At 40.1% G+C, this 21,238-nt stretch overlaps 1 protein-coding gene across 4 annotated transcripts in view; it reads right to left on the bottom strand.

The window, feature by feature from the left end:
- The window catches only part of nrg1 (neuregulin 1), a 102,273-nt gene that overhangs the window by 39,492 nt on the left and 41,543 nt on the right, over nt 1-21,238 (bottom strand). For 3 of the 4 annotated variants that reach the window (XM_081354184.1, XM_081354185.1, XM_081354186.1), the window contains exons 2-3: nt 13,282-13,456; nt 12,823-12,944 (exon numbers count right to left, since the gene is read on the bottom strand). In XM_081354184.1, coding sequence (XP_081210310.1) covers nt 12,823-12,944; nt 13,282-13,456 — 297 coding nt within the window. Of the gene's footprint in view, nt 1-12,822; nt 12,945-13,281; nt 13,457-19,029; nt 19,201-21,238 lie in introns of those variants that run through there. The other variant, XM_081354187.1, reaches the window with a different exon arrangement.

The raw sequence follows: 21,238 nt of genomic DNA, 5'->3' as shown, positions 1-21,238 counted from the left end.
GGACCGTGACGCTATTTTCTTCTAGACACAAACTTTGTTGCTGTATTTTCCTGTTATCACTGTAAAGTTGCTTTGATACAATCTGTATTGTAAAAAGCGCTATATAAATAAAGGTGACCTGACTTGACTTGACAAGTAGACTGATGAAGCTGTGACTTCTGTCTGATGCTGAAGGAGAACTGTGTGAAATACCTTGCTATCCTCCATGTACTGGTGCTTTGAGGAGCTCATACCAACACACTGATCTGAAGAACCTTCATCAGGAACACAGTTCATCTCTAAATAACTATTTAGCAAACTAAGATTCCCATACGTGCAAACCAAAATTGTTCTTGATGGTTTATTTGCTAAACTACCAAATGTGAAAAAGTTTCACTAAAAATCTCACTAGATTAAAACTCACTAATCTAGTAAAGGCAGCATTACTGGGCTGGCCCACAGACAGCAATGTGTACCAGTATTCAGAACCATTACAGTAGTCCAGCACTGTGAGAATCAAGTCAATATTACTCTACACAATCCTCTAAAACAACATGCAAACAACTGCAGCTTGGCACATACAATTGACAAAATTCACTATTTTCCACTTACAAGCTCACATCCTACTGAGAGATCAGTGTTCATTGTTTCCCATTAAACAGCAAAAATCCCTCTGTATTTGGGAATATTGTGCAGTAAAGCAATTTCTATTTAAACTATTTCTAACAAACTATTGAAAAAACTTTCAATGAGCTTCTTTTCATAGATTCATGGGCTTTTGAGTGCTAATGCACAGAACATGTAATGGATTAGTACAATGAAGGACGTAAAATGATGTGAATTGCATGGTTAGAACATAAAAGCATCACATAACTGCACCCATGATGCATTTTCTGTCCTGATCTTTCATTTCACAAAATGCGTGATGTATTTCATCAGGCTCAGAATCACTTTAACTAAAGCTTCCTTGTTAGTCAGCTGATCTGCTGTCTGTTATTGATTTAGACTGAAATGTCCACAAAAACGATTGCATTTCCATTTCAGACTCAGACGATTGATCCCAGTGCTTGCAGTGGGAGGGTCTTTGAGCTTCCCAGCAGCACTCGATCCCAGCAAACTGAGCATCCGCAGCCTAATGAAGCACAACGCTGGGGTGAAGTGAGGTTATGAAGATCGAGGCATGGAAGATCCACCACATCGAAATTATAATTATTATAATTTAACACAAATTAAAAAATGTTCAATTAAGCTGTTAGGGATAGACGTACAATCCCTTCAGTAAGTTGTACTGTTGTGTACATGTTGATTATACTGTAGTACGGTAGTACATTTCCAGCCAAAAAATGTCCTGCACAACTCTGTTTTCATTCTCATATTAAATACTGTGTCCACCCTGACACCACATTCTCCATTGCAAATACTTCTCCATCACATGTAAGGCTAGAAGTGTGATTTAAGATCTCCCAAAGACATCCGGCAGCTCTTAATTCTGTAATAGCTCAGTGTTTCACATAAGCAGCTGTCTGAACCTCGGACAGATGAGGTGAGATAATGCAATCTTTTAAATGGATTAAAGTAGAAATCTCAGTCCCAGAGAACTGAAGGGCTTGGCTCTATATTTGCATAATGACCTGCAGACACATTCTCAGCATCGCTATCAGGCTGGCTTCAGGAAACTTCTCTCAGGATGACAGTGCATCGCTGCACACTGCTAAAAAAAAAAAAACTGGGGAGAAAAAAGGAAAGGGAAAGAGATCCGAGAGTGAAAGCCTGGCAGTCCTCCAGCCATTATAATTATTCAAGCTCTCAAAGTCACGGTGGAGAGCAGATAGTATTACTGGCGATCATCTTTCTGTGGAAGGGTATCGGCTAGTCTGTGTGGAGACTCTGACCTTGAGATGGAGCAGAGCCAATAGGAAGTGTCCTCCTCACTGCAGCAACACTGCATTATCACACACTCGTGTGCCGACGCCACTCATGCGCGCTGGTCATAGCGTTCGGATTTTACACAGTAATTGACAGGCAGCTTCAAAGGGGCGTCTGCGTCACTATCAGCGCCCATCTCGGGTTAGTTATGCTTTCAGGGCTTAGTCACAGGAGTGTGCAGCACGGCCGACAAGATACAACACGTCTGCTTACTATACTACATCCTACACATCCGACTCTTACCTCACGGGAAACAAGTTGCTTAACAATTTATGTTCTTTGATCCTGACTGTCAGGGGTACACACATAACCTTTTCATTATTCAAGGCAGATACTGCATTTTGAGACATAACTAGACCTAAACTTAAACTTTTAACATTTTCATGCCCCCCAAAGTGAACACAGAGTGTACTTACATGTCTTTGGAATAATTTCGTTAGATTCCAGAGTTGTATATTGGTTTGCATTGGTGGCATTCTGGACAGGTTTGGAGGTGCTCTTGGGTTTGGGTGGAGACACAGAGTTGATGTGAACAGTCACTGCTGCAGTGGGTGTTAAAACAGCCGCTTTAGATGAGGAGACCTCGACGGGGCCGGCCGTGGACCCCCCCTCCACAAACACCTTGGGCTGTCCCGGGACAGACGGGCTGGCCGTGGAAGCGGAGACTGATACCGGATTCTGAGTAAAGTCCGAGTTTATTACAGGATCATGTCCTATGCGTTTGAGATCAAGGTGGGTGGGTGGCTCGTATTCAAAGATCTTGTCCACGAAGACCCACTTGAGGCCGGCGGTGCAGAGAGCCAGGCTCAGCAAGCAGGCCAGGATAGGCAAGATGCAGATCTTCTCCGAGCGCACGCAGTTACTCACGCGCTCCAGATCCAGGCACACACAGCAAGGCAAAGGCACGCATCCCGAAGAACCTTGCTCGCCGTCTCCCGGCACGTCCTCCTCCGCCTCCTCGGGCGTCTCTTTCGTGGAGACCTCGGATAGCGCTTCTGAAGGAGCCTCTTGAGACGCGAGCCCGGCCGAGATGTCCTCCGACTGCATCTCTCCCTCCGGTTCTGTGTGTCAGGATCAGACGAGCAGCAGAGCTCGCTCTACTGCCTCATGAAGTGATCTCTCCATTATCAGGAGAGGGGGAAGGGACTCGGACACGATGCTCAACTGACTGACTAACCTCGTTACTAAAGAGGAAGAGGAAGACTTCTAATTTCTGTCGCCCAGGTCGCGCTCACGGTCTCCACGGGAGCAGGAGGAAAAACACCGGCAGCGAGGCTATAAATAAGGCATGTGTTCGGGAAGCAGTGTGTGTGAGCACCCGGGGGAGGATCCGCCTCGGAGCGAGTCGAGAGGTCCGGAGAGAGTTAAGTGCTCACCTGGGGGCAGGGCTGAGGATCACGCTGTCCGAAACGCCCGAATCATCCGCAGGCTGCAGGTGTGTGTCCCATCAAAGCACCGGCTCCTTGGAGCAAGAGCCGGTCGTTAGAGACTTGCACGCAGAGGCACACGGAAGGAAGAGGAGATCTGAGTGAAGATTACACACACCCCTTCCTACACCCCTCCTCTTTCTCCCTCTCTGTATCCATCACACCAACACACACGCTCTGTCTGGTGGCTCTCTCCTCTCACACTACGAACACAAAGCAGAGAGTCGGGCAAGTCTGCACTTGATCCAATTAGGAAGAACGGCAGCGAATGAGACAGTCTCTCTCTCTCTCTCTCTCTCTCTCTGTCATTGATTCTGCTGTGGATGAGGATAGAGTTGTATCACACACACACACACATGCTGATGGGACGCTTTCTCAGGGGAATATGCTGCTATTCTTTCTATTAGTGGTCGAGTGATATGTTTTTTAATGGCTAATAACCAATACTGTATCTATAAGGCAGGGTGGGCGATGGTAGACACAATTACAATATATATATGCATGAGTAGGTAGTTAGACTTTTTTTAAGATTTCAGGTTACAATTGATATGAATGTACAGTATGAGATAAAATGTGTATTTAAGTGCTGCACACCATTTTTGCTTTGTTTATGTAACAATGACACTGCAAAATAAAGTGTTACTGATTTTTTTTTAAACGACAAATATTCATAGCTTTCATTAAATCAATATGAGCCTGCATGCATAATAATTATAAAAGAATTCAAAAACTGTTGTTTAAAATAGCTTTAGATAAAGCATATTATACCACACAGCATTTCATCAACTTTCCAAATGATAATAATATTTCATATTATAAATTTGAGGAGATCTGAAGTCTTTTGGTAGACGTTGTAACTGACTTTAAGATTTTAAGCATTATCTTTACTTAAAAAACACTGCAGATAATAACAGTGCTGATGATTAATGAGAAGAAAACATGAATGGATGTTAAAATTGAATAAATTTTATATTGATGATAAATTGATTTGTTTGAGTAATGTGTGTATATATTCAGTTTGCCCTTTACTGTGGTATAATCACATTTGCCTCCACATGCTGCAGGAACGCTGACTCAGGGGCCGAGGGATCGCGGGCGGGCCAGAACCCCCATCCAGGACCAATAAATACTGAATGAGGAACAGACTCCAGAGGGAATACTGTGCGGCCACACCGGAAATCAGTGTGCTTTCATTTAATGAGGCGTTTTCTTTACACGTCAGCTGTGCTAACACACAACGTAAGAACAAGGGCTTTACTAATGAACTGTTTCTGTCTCTATTATGTAGTTCAAGTCATTCAGTACTAGTCTTTCATTGCCATTAGATTCATTTGCTTCCGTGATCTCAAATTGAAGCCAATTTCACAGTTAACACAGTGTGATTGATCTTGAAGGCCATTATATAATATGGGAGCGTAAAGTGATTATATAACAAAAGGCAGAATGATGCTCAATATGAAACATGCTAAATTTTACAAAGATAAAACAGGATAATAAATTAAGGCACATTGAAACTAAACTTCTAAGCCTCAGTTTTGTTTCAGTTAAGCTTAAGATGCTTTTTTTTATGAATTTTAATTTTATTTAAAATTTTAATGACATTGCCCCCCCACAAATTACTTTTGATAATAATTATCATCAGATTTTCATCACTATAATACAAAAACTTATTAAAATCATCTTAAATTAAACGTACAATAAACAAAACTATTCGTTTTTTTGCTTTACAGTATTCAGAATTTAAGGAGGTAAAATGTGCAACATCATCACAAAAATGTCACAAAAAAATTTCCTTTTCTTTGTGCAAAACATATATATTTTTTAATTTTGGGGTAAAATATGACTTGACAGGTTACATTTTCATTCACCTGCTTGAAACATAAGGGTCTCCAAATCTTGACCCAGACAGAGGCCATCTGTGTGACAGATTAGTCAGATTCAGACTCATCCTTGGCATCATCGCTGTCTGTCTACGTTTCTGAATGATGTTTAAATGATAACGTTCAAACTCACTCTTTTACGCACACAAATATACACATTGCTTTCCACTAGCATGAACTAAGCCATCCCACACTGACGTGGACGGATGACTTGTTACCATTATCAGATGAGCTGGGATTAGTGACCACACAACACGTGGCATCGAGCAAGAGCCCCCGCAGGGGTAAATGAAGCAGATACTGAGGGCTTTAAGTCCCCTCAGGCCTGTTAAGCTGTCCCACGTCTCATTGCCATTAGGCTGGGAATCAAATGTACACGAGGTGTGTGTATGCGGTGGGGTCATAAGGTCAGGTCAACAGTCGTGACCCCTCAACTCTCACAGCAGAGAGGAAGTGGACTCGCATTATATGGACAGATGCTAATGTCCTACTCAGAAACAACTGAAGAGAAACTCATACACATTCCTTCTTAAAAGAATGTTTAACATGTTTCCAAACACAATTTAGAGACAGCTGTGACGTGAAACCGCTACTGTAACACCAGATCTGCTTGGTGAAGGAGGACACCAGTGATTCAGAAAGCTACTTCTTAAAATAAGCTACCCCATAGGACTAGGATTGTCATTTTTAATTACTGAATATGTTCATATTAAATATATAAAGATGAAATCTACATACTGAAGGGAAATAGCATACGGCTATATCATTTTCTTCAGGACAATGACAGCACACGTGTAGAAAATTAGAGAATGATGGAAAATTTACAATCCATTCTGTCAAAATGACATTTAAAGATTAGGCTATATGTAGCATAACCTCATATAATAGATATACTGTAGATATGAAGGTCATTGGCTTAATAATGTAGGATAGGTGCCAAAAAGGGTCCCAGGCGTGCCAAAATGAACAGGTCATCAAAGTCAAAGTCAAGACAAAATTGTGTTTGTTTTCTAGTGGCTAAAGATCTGTTTGTTAGGGTGTTAGTATTATATCTAAGTATAATAAACATTAAATATTATATTGTTCACATAGTAAAGATCAATGCATTCAGAGTAACTATGATAAACAGTACAATAAAAACTATGAACACAGAAAAATGCAAAAATGGATGATGGCTTAGGCCGAAACACGTCTGTGTGGACATGGTTACAATAAATTTATGAAATTATACCTTGAGAGTGCGGTTTTTCATCTTTATTTTCGCAGAAAAATGCAAACATCTGACCTTCTTGACTGAGTAATCAAAATGTGAAATGAGGTAAACTCTAAATCCTTCTTAGAGGAAGTTGAATGAATTATTTAGGGCTGAAATGTGGAATCAGAGATGTGACCTGGAAGAGTCTGTGATCCGTAAGGTGAAGCCTGGGATTGGCAGGTGAAGGGTTACTGCTGCATTAGGAGATGAGACGCTTCTCATGCCAAACACGTCGAGGCAAGAGTTTTATTAACAAACACGGAACAAGGTCTCGGCACCAATTCAATAACGGTGCCTTTCTCTGCTGACGCACCGACACTGAGGAGCTTTTACAGAAATAGAGAGGCCTTTTCTCCTGTGCTGTCATGAGCAGAGAGACTGGAGTCAGACACACACACACACACACACACACACACACACACACAGCGTCACGTCTGACTGTGTGTTCATGCCCTCACCTCCAACAGCCCGCCCGACTGGAGCCGCTGCACAGGACCATCCATCTCACACACACTTAAACACACACACTCTCTCTCTCTCTACTGAATGACTTCCAAAGAGAAGGCCATAATAAAACAAATAATTTCATTTCACAAAACTCTGTATTGGCTAATGAATCAGAAGTACCCACACATTCACAGAAAAAAGCTCACTTCCGCGTCGCAACATAAGGTGACTACGACCAACAGTATCGGCTTGTGCATCAAACTATAAATAAAAATCTAATTCATTTCATTCATGTTTCCATCCATTATTTCAAGGCCAAAACAGATAAACAATGAAAGAAACGGCAGCGATCTCTCTTGAAGCCCTTTACTGAAGCATTAGTCAGTTTATCATGGTAATGATGCTTCTATAAAGCCAAACTCTGGAGATCTTGCTGCAGTGCGCAGCACTCAGCGTGCTGTAATTATTCATGCGTTCTGGAGGTGCAGTGTGTTCCCTCCTCAGAGCTGTTCCCAAACGGCTTTCAGTGGGAAGAGTGTGGCGTGACAGAGACCACTAAAGACAAAGAGCTTGTCTGCACTGGTCCACTGCAGTAACTCCTCCGCACCTACAGTACTGTAACCCTGACTCACATCACGTCAAGCATCACTATAGAGGGAATCGTGTGCATTGACGTGACTTTCCTGCGGGATCATGCCCCATTTGCCGAACCGAGTGGCAGAAGAGCTGCTGCGTGACTGGATTTACTAGTGAACACTGAGAAAACGCCAGTACAACTAATTATTATCAGTTTCACCTAAAGGCTGGACTCGATATAGTGTTCCTGACAACTTACCAAAGATCCAGTGATCCATGGATATTGACATGCAGCCAGGAATCGTGTTTCCTGACATTTATACTGTATGTGCCTGATTTTGACGCCGGGGAAATACATAAAGCAAATTTGCCTGTGAATGCTTTATATAAATACAATCTAGGTCTAAATCCGAGTGATCACTCAGTGTTATATATATCAGTTCATGTTTTCATATCATTATACAGTAATTAATTTGTTGCCTAGATGCTGCATTAGTGGAGAACAGCATAATATTAGCAGTATATAAGGCTGAGAGGACGCTAACATTGGTAGTATCTCAAGAAGTTAAAACAATGTGACAAAAACAGGCGTAAATCTGACCCAAATGTTTACTGTCACAATTGTTGCCATCTATTTGCATTATTTTATATCCAGCTGGTCACTTTATTAGCCAAAGAAGTAGCATATTTAAAGTTAGTTCTGTCATGGCAACTCTCGGAGAGACTGGCATGGTAATGGATAAGGCGATGTTAGTGTATTTGGTGGAATAGATCTGCTACACTGCAACTGAGAATGGCTACTGCAAAAACATTACTGCCAATATATTGACAGACATGCTGCTGCTGCTGCACATGTGATATACATGAAATAACCCCCCGTAGCAGATCTATGCAGGTGGAGATGGGGAAGGAGGAGGGAGACTGCTAATGTAACGGAGGCCAGCTAGTAGTTGCTGTGCAAGTAAACCTCACTCCTCTGATCTCAATAGACACTCTAACGACAGATGCTAGAGGCTGCAGTCTTTAGCCTCCTTGTTAGAGCGCCTGACTCTCATGCAGGAGACCCGCACGGAGCGGGGTGTGAAGGACCCGGTGAGAGGGGTAGCCGAGTCGTAGGGACTAGAGACACGCAAGCCCGAACCGGCTACACTAACAGCAACACTTCCAGTATTTGCATGTTGAGCCGCAGCTCTTTGGCCACTGATGCAACACTGAGAGTTTTTAAAATGGATACTGAATGAAAACAAACATAATGCTCCATGTAAAATAGTGCTGAATTTTATTATTTAAAAAACAATTAAAGGGGTGGTTGATTATGATTTCACTTTTCTAACTTTAGTTAGTGTGTAATGTTGCTGTTTGAGCATAAACAACATCTGCAAAGTTACAACGCTTAAAGTTCAAAGCAAAGGGAGATATTTGCTTTTAAAGAAATCGCTTTTTAAGGACTACAACAAACGGCTGGTAGAGACTACACAACATTCCTCCCGGTTAGTGACATCACCAACCCTAAAATTTACATAAGCCCCAACCCCTAAACACGATTTATAGATTATCATGACAGAATAATCAATGACTAGAAGATAACTACACATAAGCTACATAAATTCATCAACTAACCATTCAGAAATGTCCTGTTGCTTCTACATGTTGTCACTTCTTCTTGAGTCTCTCCATCATTGTCTGACTCCAGTTTGAACATAAAAAAAGGCTAAAAGTTTTTGAAATGTTCAGAGCATGTGTGTGTGAGGTAAAAGGACACGAGCTCTTGAAGCTCCGCCCCCGTGTGCCGGGGGCAGCAGCTCATTTGCATTTAAAGGAACACACACAAAACGGTGCGTTTTTGCTCACCCTCAAAAAGGGACAGTTTTAACATGCTATATAAAAATATCTGTGGGATATTTTGAGCTAAAACTTCACACACACACACATTCTGGGGACATTAAAGACTTATTTTATATCTTGTGAAAAGGGCATTAAACCACCCCTTTAACTACTATAGTTATAGTTTATATTTACAGATAACTACTAGTTATCATTATCAGTAAAATCCACTATTGGTCGACCTCTACCCTAGCAACTGCACAGCGAGGCCTTGGCAACCACCCAGCACAACACTGGTGAACCACCAAGATGTTCTTCACTCAGATCCGGTTTGGCCTTCAACATTTACTGTATTTCTCTAATCTCTTGTTATCCCCTCATATTTTGTCTATCACTAAACGGCAGTCCTCCACAGACCTGTCTAGACACTGTAATTGAAACCTGACCTGTTCAGATGACCACTTACAAAAACATTCAGACAGAAAATGTAATGAATGATACTGGATCCAAATACCACACATATGACATCTTTCGAGTCTTATCCTGCAGTACAGCTGGACTTTACTGATCCAGACCACACGACAGCAGAAACATCTACGCATGAGCTCATATGGAGCTCTGCTGAGACAAAACACACATGCAAACGGCCCTAAAATGTCACTCATAATTGTTTTACATGGGGCCATGATGTCATTTCAGCATTTTTCGGTGCTAGTGTGTGATTTTATTGCGGTCCAAAAACGGAAATGTCAGTGTTTTCCTCCCACCTCCCATTAGAAAGTTCCCGGACAAATGACCAACTGTTTTTTTTATATCCACCAGCATTGTGTGGAAATCCAATTCCCATCTGAACTTTCTTTTGAGTTTATGTGGAGGTCTTGACCGCTGCTGGAGGCATAAAGGATGCTTGCTTCAGAGAAACTAAGGCCCTGTTCACACCTGGTATTAAGATGCGTTTTGGTCGATCGGATCTCAAGTGGACAATGTTAAATACAGGTGTAAATGGGGTCTAAAGCGCTTTGAGCTTGTCCAGTTTTGACCACTTCCAGAGGTACAGTAGTTGAAAACACATTTGACCGGATTGCTTTCAAAGTGTAAACACTCATGTGTTCCAACAGCCACTAAAGACCGTCTAAAGACCGTCTTTAGTTAAAATGAACTATGGTTATGTATGTACACATGAAATGTTTTGAGAATGACGAGTGAACAGAGATATATTTGTGGAGAGATTATTAAAGACAGCTCCATTTTAAAACGTGGTTGTGGTAAATAGCAAAATCTGGTGTACAGAATGAGACTAAACCCTTATTGTAAAAGAAGAGTGCCATCCATATTTAGCTTTGTATATCTTAGCAAAAAGAAACAAAAGCACAATTCTATTCACAATTCTAAGAAAGTCTGTTCTTCAATGAGATCCTTTGTCATTATCCATCATCAGCTCTGTGGATGGAAATTTAATTGTGATAAAAAGGTGGTCCTTGAAAAGCATGCTGAAAGACATGTGATCAACTGCAATATAATACCAGACGTGCCATCAGTGCAATGGAGAGACGCAGTTTCCTTGAAATGGGTCAAATGAGAAGCTTTGATGAATTTGGTGGAAGTCCATGAGGAAGAGTCTAATGGTGGCCGGCGGTCTCACGTTACCAGAGGGGACCGCTTTCATGGAGAACCTGAGGGGAAACTACTCCGACTAAATCCCACAAATCAATAAAGTGTAAATGCAGATCCATACGTTTAGAGATTCTGCCTTGGATTTAGGGTTTCGTTCAGTTCCGGGTACGACTGTAAGCTCTGTCTCTAACTCACAGACAATAACTGATCACTATCACTACTGTTGAACACCATATCCTCTCTACAAAGCCTTAAAGTACAGTTAAATGAGGTCTTTAAAAGTCTGGCCCCCTCAGCTGAAATCTCGTTCATGTTTGTGGATGGATATTCGAAACGGGGCTGCATGCGTTTGCATTTTATTGAACATTTTGCAGAGAAGCAGCGCAATGAGCACAGCATGTTAAACTACGTCACATTAGTTTAACATCCTAAAATCATGCGCTACAATGAGAGAAATCTGCCACAGCAATGATCTGAGCTCTGTCAGATAACCTGATTCTTTACCAGGTTTGTAAGGCATCGATATCAGGACGTTTACAGTAATTTACATTAACAGACTGGCCGGTCGTTGCTGTTCTAATGCCTGAGGGAAGACACAGAAGACCTCGTACTTTTCTCTTTTGGCAATCATTCAAATGCACTGCTCACTAATTGAAAAAAGGCATTAAGAGGCCAGATGACAGAGCAGAAAACTGATCATTTTTGCAATGTTGCGACTGAGCTGGAGAAACCCCATTTAGCTTTCAGGAGATATTCATGATCCACTGTTTTTGATCCTGTAAATGATCAATATCACAATTGGGGCTGTGTTACATTTGTGGATGTAAATAAGCATGAGTTAAGTAGATTTTTATATTTTTCTGTGGTGTTTCAACATGCAAAATTCCCTCCAATGCTACAGTGTTTTTGGCTGTTGAAGTGCATATGTTTACTACATACTTCTACTATGTAAGAACTGCTGAGTGCATGAAGTGTCCAACATTCCTGATAAATAAGAGCATCATCCAGGTGCCTGAAGTGCACTTTGACCTGAAGGACACACTGATATACTGGTCTTCAGAAGACAGAACTTCTAAAGCACATAAAGTTGCTTGGAATCAATGTATTTAAGTCTTAAACAAGTTTAACCTACAGAATCTGACCTACTTGTGTTGCACAGAGGAGATGAGTTGCTCTAGATGATTATGATATCAATGTGAGCTTTTAAATGAATGAAGAATTAAAGTTAGGGTGAAAACATCAATAAGAAACGCAAGGATATATTTAAAATGACAACAAAAAACTATAATCCTCCCTAATTTATATACAGTACCTGAGTCAAAGACATAGGCCTACGGATACAAAAAAGACATGCAATGCCACACAAGGACTCAAAATCTTTTTGAGATTTGTTCATTTACAAGAACAGTCCAAACGAATGACTCAGGCTTTCCAAAGCTACATGAGTTCTGAGGACGAGCCGATTCCCCTCGATTGAAACAGACTTGACAACCTTACATATGAGAGACAAATGAGCCATTTAGGATGAAGAGAATCATGAGAAGGAGGACCATTTAAGACGAAGCGAACCAGTGCTACATATAAGAGAGAGCCGACAGTAAAGTATCTCAAATGTGACATTAAACACAGCATTTGTTGAGCAACACCACTAATCGTTCCTCGCACTGCATTCATAGAAATTGTGGTTGTGCGGAAAATGCAATGACGTTAAATGTATTTGTAAAAATGTACTTTACAAACTATATATACAGAACAGACGTGGTGATTTTGCAGTTTCCATTAGTATCTTCTGTCTTCACTCTGGGTGGGTCGGGGTCACCCTGGCCCTTCTGTGGCCTCGCCACCGATTTACACATTACTGATTTGAATGCTAGAGAAAAGGATGCATTCTTACTTTTGCTGATGGTTAGGCTCGCTGTAGTATTTGCTTTTCCAAGGTTGTTGACTGCCTCACAGGTGTATAAACCAGCATCTCCCTCTGTGGACTTCCTGATCAATAGCTCGGATATTTTCCCCCTGTGGAAAGTTACATAATGCTGGTTGTTTATACTGCAATTCAAGATAAACATTAGCACCGTATGCATCATCATGAGTAATTTCTGATTATTTCTTCTCAAAACTGCAACACTGTCCTCAAGGTTACGAATTTAATGAGGAGGGAGAACCTCAGCACAGGCCTGTTTGGTTTTACTGGGTTAAACTTTGACAAACACCTGTCCACATACTGTACGCCACACGGCAGATATCCGTTACGCTAAATGCAAAAATAACATTTCTGACTTAATATTCTCTGAAGCCAAATCTTCATTCAGCTTGAGCAAAACAATGATATATTTAAACAGTAGGAACTTACTTTTTCCTTTCCCTAATCTTTATGCTTTTGGGTTTGTTTTTGCCTGCGAGTTCTTGCCCATTCTTGTACCACTTGAGGCTGGGCGCTGGGTTTCCCGCCACGATCTGACACTTAAATACGGTCTTTTTCCCATCCTGCACGGTCACGCTCCGCAGGTCCTTTAACTTGGGTTCGGCTGAAACAAAGACACAAAACAGAAGACAGAAATTACCCACAGTGATAAAACTTCAAAATATCAAATATTAAGTTAACTTATAACTTAGTAATATTATATACTTATTAGTAATAAAATACATTAATATTTCACTGTATGCCACCTATTCTACTGTAATTATATTTTTAATGTAGGGGGGTTGACAGGAAACTGTTCTTGATTGTCATGAAAATAATGTCAAACAATCTTAAAGTTAAAAATAGGCTTAATTTTTTTAGCAAAATATTATCAAAATGTTCCCCATTGCTGTCCTCTCGGCAGAGTCGCCAGATTGGGCGGTTTTGAATTTGATTGTGCCGGTCAAAATTGGCTTGGGCAGGTGGTCAAAATTTGGGCTGGTTTGAGATCAGTTTGGCGTTTTCATGTACTCCATCCAATCAGTCATCATTATTAAACACACAAGCCCACTGCAATATTCAACAATGCATTGCCTGAGTGAGAACTGAACTGAGCTGGACGATGACATCACTAATTAAATGCAGCAATCAACTTTACACATGTGGGTTATAAGTAAGGTACAACAAGAAAACATTCTGCAAAAATAAATAAATAAATACATTTTTTAAATCAATTCTTCCTCAGAAGGAAGATTGGGACTCTGCTAAAACCCTCCACCTCACCCAATGTTACACCCCTGGTTTCTCAAGCAGTGGTTTGCATGTTGGCCCCAAACACAAAAACTTGCTTAAATTAGGATTTTATTTTTATTCATATCCAATATATACTGTATAGTAACATTGTGGAATATCTGACACATACATATAATGAATGCAGATTTAAACTAAAGTTTGAACTGTGTTCTCAAAAAGTATTTTTCATAAATGTCAGGCCAGGGCACGTTTTATACAGTACATTTATACAATTAATTGCAATATTTATAATCAACAAATTGTAAAAATAGTGACTGGTTTGGTTTCTACATATGTAACTTTATCATTTTGTTTAAATTCTGCTAAAAACCTTGAATATGCTGTTTAATCGCGAGTTCCTATGTGACAGTGTGGCAACACACAATAACCTAGATCAGTAAAATGTAGTGTGATGTCATGTAAAACAAATAAGTGAAAGCTCGCCCTGGGCATGACCCAGAATAAAAGCATGCGTATGTCATGACATCTTTCTTAAAGAATGAGAGGGAAAACAACATGCTTTATAGTTTAGAGTAGAAACATCACAACAGGACAAAGGTGAAAATGATTCACAACTAAACTAAATAACATTATTATGTTTACTTGTTTACTTTAAACGGTAGGGTTAGTCACTATATTTGGGAACACTTAAGATTAGGGAACACATATTCACCACTAACTAAGAGTTTCCCTCAATAAACTCCTGATTACTGCTTTTTGACAGTAAGGTAGTTGTTGTAGTGGTTATGTTTAAGTATGGGGATGTAGAATATTGTCATGCAGAATAAGGCATTAATATGTGCTTTATAAGTACTAATAAACAGACAATATGCATGCTAATAAGCAACTAGTTAATAGTGAATAGTGTTCCCTAATCTAGGGTGTTACCCTATAATTAAAGTTATATAAACAAAACAAGCATCTATGGTAGGACCGCATTTACACAGCTAAATAAACCCGTGAGGGTGAGTTTTGGGGAAAAGACTGATGAAGGACGTCCCGATACTCAAGATGAGTGAAGTTGTTAGTCCGCACCAGCAGGTGGTGATACTGCAGTGAATACTCAAATCTGAAGAGACGTACAGATAACTCAAGATGAACAGACCACTTTTAATGAACATGTTCATTTATTCAGAAAATCCTTTTGTGTTAAACTCTTGTTTGTCCCAACTGCAGCTTCCCTCCGACTTTGGGAGAGATTTTCAGCGAAATTCACCCTTAAATGTTGCTGTGCTGATTATAGTGAGATTTGTTTAGGAATGGTTAAAATAACTCTCTGTATATTGATCTGAATATGCTATTTAATGCACATTCACATTATTTGTATGCTTGCATACTTGGCTAACACAGAGATTTTGATTTATTCTGTAAATGTGTTCTTCAGTTGTGGGCTGGTTAATCTAACAGAAGCAACACTGACTTCTGCTGAACCTGAAGGTGTTTGTTCGCCACTCAATCCTCAGAAACATTCAACTCCATCAGTGCCACATTCCCAGCTCAAAATGACAAAGCATGCAGCTTAAAAATCTTGTTGCCTTATCATACAACACTTCCGGTTGACAAGGTGCTTTTAATAACAAGAATCTTTTGCATAGCACAGTGATGACAGCAATACAGAGAGACATGCTCAGTGTTGCCAGATTGTAAATGTCCAAGTATCGTACCAGAAGCTCAAAATTATCGTATTTGGAAGAAAATGATCATACACGAGTCAAACCTGTACAGAATACAGCTATTTATTGACAAACAACTTTTTGAAACGACATGAAAATGACAGACATCCCAACCTGCACAAAGTCATTTCTGGGAGTCAAGAAATCTCCAACGGGGGGGGGGGGGGGGGGGGTGTATCGGTTCTGATTCGGTTCGGGAGTATTAAAAGCCCGCCCGCACTTACAACTGATTGGTTGGGTCCTTACATGCGCTTCGTGAGGCACACTAGCACACACACGCAAGGTCTCCACAGCTAGATCAATGAGAAGCCTTATGATTACAACGACCATCATTTGAAGTGTCACACAGTTCTGAAATTATCGTACATTATAGGATTTTTTCCATTATTGATCGTACATCGTACAGAGGTCAAATTTAGCGTACAAATACGATAATTATCGTACATCTGGCAACACTGGACGTGCTTCATCTCAGGAGAAACCTCACTCATGGGCTTCCTTGCTCTTGCTGCGTTATATATGTGTAAAATACACAGCCAGGCCAAAAACAAAGTCTCTGTTTGAAATTAAATTGGTTTAAGAGTCTATGATTGGATCATTATTGCAGTGATTATTATGTTTCTAGCATACTATATGTTTGGCAACAGTTCTTCTAACCCTAACAGATGCTTTTCATTTCTTAAACAACCATGTAGGAAACACATCATGGCCAGCAAGCGATTTTGCGTTTAAAAGACGTCTAATAGCGGTCCAAACACAGCCCAGACGTCTAGGCTAAAACAAGGAAAGATTTGGGCTGTCAGTGAAAATTGAATAGACATCTAAACAATAGACAAGTCATCAATTAGATAACAAAGAAATTTAAATGAGTGAAGAAATGAATCCAAACACTTTGTAATCACTGTTTACTTTGCTAACATGATGGAATATCGTACATCTCGCCAGTTATTTTGGCAAAAACGACATGTGACCACAGTAAATTCAAGGTTATTTTGGGTTACTCATAGCCAGACTATATCGGGTCTATAGTTAACCTAGACGGTGAAATGACGGCTATTGCTTGCTGGGCCATATATAAATGTTGTGATGTTATTTCCATCAAGAGTTGCATCAATGTTCTGTCCAGATCTGGTATTGTCGATGCAAGAGTCCAGCACTCTGTAAAGTGTCCTCCAGCACATCCCAAAGACTTTCCGTGAGTTTAAGATCTGGACTCAGAGGTGAAAATGATTCTTCTCGCTCCTCTCAACCATTCCTTCACAATCTGAGCCTGATGAATATTGCCATTGTCATCCTGAAATATGGTTATGATGTGACTTCCTACATGGTTGTTTAAGAAATGAAAAGCTACACACTCCATCAGTTAGTGTTAGAAGAACTGTTGCCAAACATATAACATGTATAAACATAATAATCACTGCAATAATGAGCCAATCATAGACTCCCTATTTAGCATTTCCCTATTTAAATACAAACAGCGACCTTTTTTTTCTCTTCTTCTTCTTTGGCCAGGCAGAGTATTTTAACCTGATAAAATCATGGACGGATAACAGTGAATCCCGTTATTTGTGTTTCCTCGTGGTCTCAGAGTCCAGGCGCTGCCCGTCCAGCTGTTTCTGTGTGTCACGGACGCGTTCCCTTTGGGGAAACTCCTACACTGTCTTTCAGGCCGCAAAATTGAGTCGGATCAGGGTCCACATTCCAGTGGAGAAATCCATGATCTAATATGAGCTTCAGACGGACGGATCCGCAAGATCCTGCTTCTATCAGAGATCTTTTCCTATAGCAAGACTACAACTATCGTCCCTAAAGAGGGAACCAAACTCCGTTAGAGAAACATCTTGACATTGCCTTCAACTGGAGGATTATTATAGGTGTTTTGGTGAATGTATGAAGTCAGTTCTCCTCGGATTCACACAGGTGTCCAAGCCGAGGAACTACAGCTGTACCGAAATCACATTAACCATAGACTAACTACAACCAAACAGTGCCACAACACTCCTGTCTTCATTTTAAACAGTAGATCTATCTTTGACCATATCAAATTATGTTTTCATTTCAAAGTATGCAAGTGCTATCTTTCTTTACAATAGATAAATGTTGCTTTGATATTTTATATCTCATGGAAAGATATACTCAGACATTTTTAAAGGTGAATCAAGAGTTCAAATACTTCAGACACAATAATTCCTCACATGTTTATACACATGAAACTCAGAGAACAGGACGCATTTCATCCGGCTGAGGTTCGTCTAAAGCTGGCCGAGCGTGTTTCAACACGAGCTCGAACTGAATCAGTGCAAGTGATCATTCAGCGAGAGATCATTCACAGAATCCACTCGCTCAGACGCTCTGCCATGCGTCACACTCCTCATCAAACACATGCAGATATAACATTAAAAGTAGGCTGTGAATGGAGCGTTCACTAACTTTTAACTCGTGTCACACGTAACGTTAATACTTAATAATCAATAACCAAGAGTGTGTGTTCAGTGACATACAGTGGGGCTCAGACCACACTGAAAATCAGAGATTCAAATCTAATTTAAACTTAGAAATAAACAGTGAATTTAGCATTGTAGAGTTTGGCTGATCATCTGAATTAATGCTGGAGAACATGATCTTCAGGTTTAGCTGATGAAGCCTCAGAGCTGCTGTCAATACAGTGAAGGAGACACACCAAATACTGAGACCTTCTCACATTACACTATTCCCAATTCAAATGTATCTCAAATTTTTATGCTAATAAACGTCATTTATATTGCTAATAAATGTCCCCTACTTCAAATTAACAACTTAAGTTCAGTTGCTGCCTTACGTTTTTAGGTATAATCAAAATTGGCAGTACAACAGAAAATTTCTAGTTGAATCTTTTATAACTTAAAACTGAAGTTCAAACTAAAAAGTTAGTTAAAGTACTGTAAAAACACATGCTGTAATGCCTTTTCTCCGTGTGTGTGTTGAAGCGTTGGACCGCCGGTGTGACAGGCGGGAAACTCTCTCCTTTAAGTCACCAGACCGGTGGGTCATGTTAATGGTTACAAACATTTCTGCCCTTTCTCGCTTGACAGAGTCACATGCGCTCAAACATCACAGTGGATCGCAACACCTGTAGCCTGAGAGCGCAGCTCACGAGCTCAGAAACTACTGAAATCTGCTCAATAGTGGAGCTGTCAACCCATCCCACCACCCGAACCCTCGACACACACACTCTCAGCACAGCACAGCTTACCTTCCGGGGAGCTCGAGTCCTTATCCTTTTTCTTTCCACCTTTCCCTTCTTTCCTTGGCTGTTTCTCAGACATGCTGGCTCTGTGTTTTCTCGCTGCGTTCAGCTGTCAGTCAGTGTAAGTCGAGCGCGAGGTGTGTGAGTGTGTGAGCGTGGACTCCCTCAGACAACTCTAGGAACAGAAACTCTCCCCCGTCTGCAAGTGTGTTTTACTGAGGAGAGGCGGGATCAACTCGCAATGTGTCAGATTTCCACATGTCCCACGAATCAGTGCACTTCTTTACTAATAAATTAGCAACGGCCGCCGTGTTGGTGTATTAAAGCCACTTTGAAGACTTCTAATCTTTGAAGACATTCAGCTCTAATGGTCTGATTGTGTGTAAACAGACGGTTGTCACATTGGTTCTGGCATCATGTACTCATAAACTGTGATCGAACTTAGTACTGTGAAATGTGACATAATAATGAAATAATTTATCAATGGAAAAGTGTTACACGCACATAATCCTCTCTTTAGATGTGACGACACATGCCGACATAAGCATGGCACGCTTGACAAGACCAGACATGCTGGATTTCAGTTGATGTTGTCACGGTTTGATGTGGGTCTGTGGTCTTGATCCACATGATGTGTGGGACAAATGTCAGGATACACCGACCAGGAAGATCGTGCCAAGACTCCTGCCATCCACACCGAAACCGGGCTTTGCACTGAAATATGTTGAACAACAGCAGATCTGACAGTTTGAACTTTATCTTTAAAACAAGACAAGTGACATGTTTTGCTCAGGTTGGTATAATAAGCAAATCCTAAATATAAAACTTTTAAAATAAAAATATACCTAATGATTGAATTACAGTCACTGACACACAAGTATTGAATAACAATACATGAAATGTGTTTATAAAAGTGGAAAAATGATGTGTTGGTTAACTGAGTGCACCTAAAATAGAAAACAAGCATCTGTTTTCATACAGGATTATCCCTCGTTTTCCTTAGGGATGCACCAGTACTAACATTCCGGCTGATCATTATTTTCATATTATGGCTGATAAATGGCAGATTTAAAAGATCTATTATTTTATTAAAAGAATAATAAAACATTTGAAATAAAACTACAAGTTAGTTAATAAAACTAAAAAAAGTGAATTTAGCCATTACAGCATGTACAGTATGGAAATGGATATTGATTTGGAGATTTGCTTAAGATTACATTATTAAATGATTAGTTTTTAAAGAAGTGAGCATTACAGCAATGGTAATCTACATGTACAAGCAGAGAAAATTAGTCTGTACAATTAAATATCCAATCTCAACCAATATATATATCAACTCCAATACACACTGTTACCGATAAATGTAAAAATATGTAATAACAGCCTATAATGGATGTACTCTATGGAAGCTTGTTTCCAACATAGAATAAAACATTGTAAAAGATAATTGCGACTTTTTATCTCACAATTGCAAGTGTTCATCTCACAATTCTGACTTTATTTCTCACAATTGCGAGTTATAAAGTCCAATTCTAAGGGGGGAAAAAACATACTTTTGAGTTTATATATCACAATTCTGACTTTATAACACATTACCCTTGTTATTTTTTATTCTGTGGCAGAAACAAGCTTCCGTATGGATGCCTATTCATTCACAAATAAGTATTTTTACTTTTTAACAATAAAGTATATTTATTTTTGTTAAATATAAAAGTGGTGCTTTCCTTTTTAAAATGTTAGCAGAATGAAATGTTTGAATGTTAATGTTTAAATTGGCGCTTAATGAAACAAACGTTTGTTGAGTGTTTTTGCTGATTAATATCAGTAAGTAGGAATGCCTTAGTCTATTTTAGATTTGTTTTTTATTACTGAGCGAAAGTGAAACGAGTGAAAGCATGGCAGAACATATATTACTTGTTTTAAAGATATTTTGTTCAATCAGATCTGAGATCAGGCGGAACGAATGCTTCCTTTACATTGGTAACTTCAGACATGCTCCCTCACAAATCCAGTCCTCAGCCATTTCCCTCAGCACAAGCACTGGCACGTCACGTCAAACAGGTAACACTTCAAAGTCAGTCCTCGGCCCGGGTTAATTTGAACCTTTCAGTTTCACCCAGTGGGTGTTGAATGAAACTCGCCCCTTCAGGTACTGTAGTCATCCTGAGTCTCCTGGAGGTGGGTGGGGTCGAGGAAATCCAGGACTCCTTCCTTC

This window comes from Scardinius erythrophthalmus (genome assembly GCF_964197995.2).
Source record: "Scardinius erythrophthalmus genome assembly, chromosome: 23".
Classification (NCBI taxonomy): Eukaryota; Metazoa; Chordata; class Actinopteri; order Cypriniformes; family Leuciscidae; genus Scardinius; species Scardinius erythrophthalmus.
This window is presented reverse-complemented; position numbering and strand designations above follow the sequence as displayed.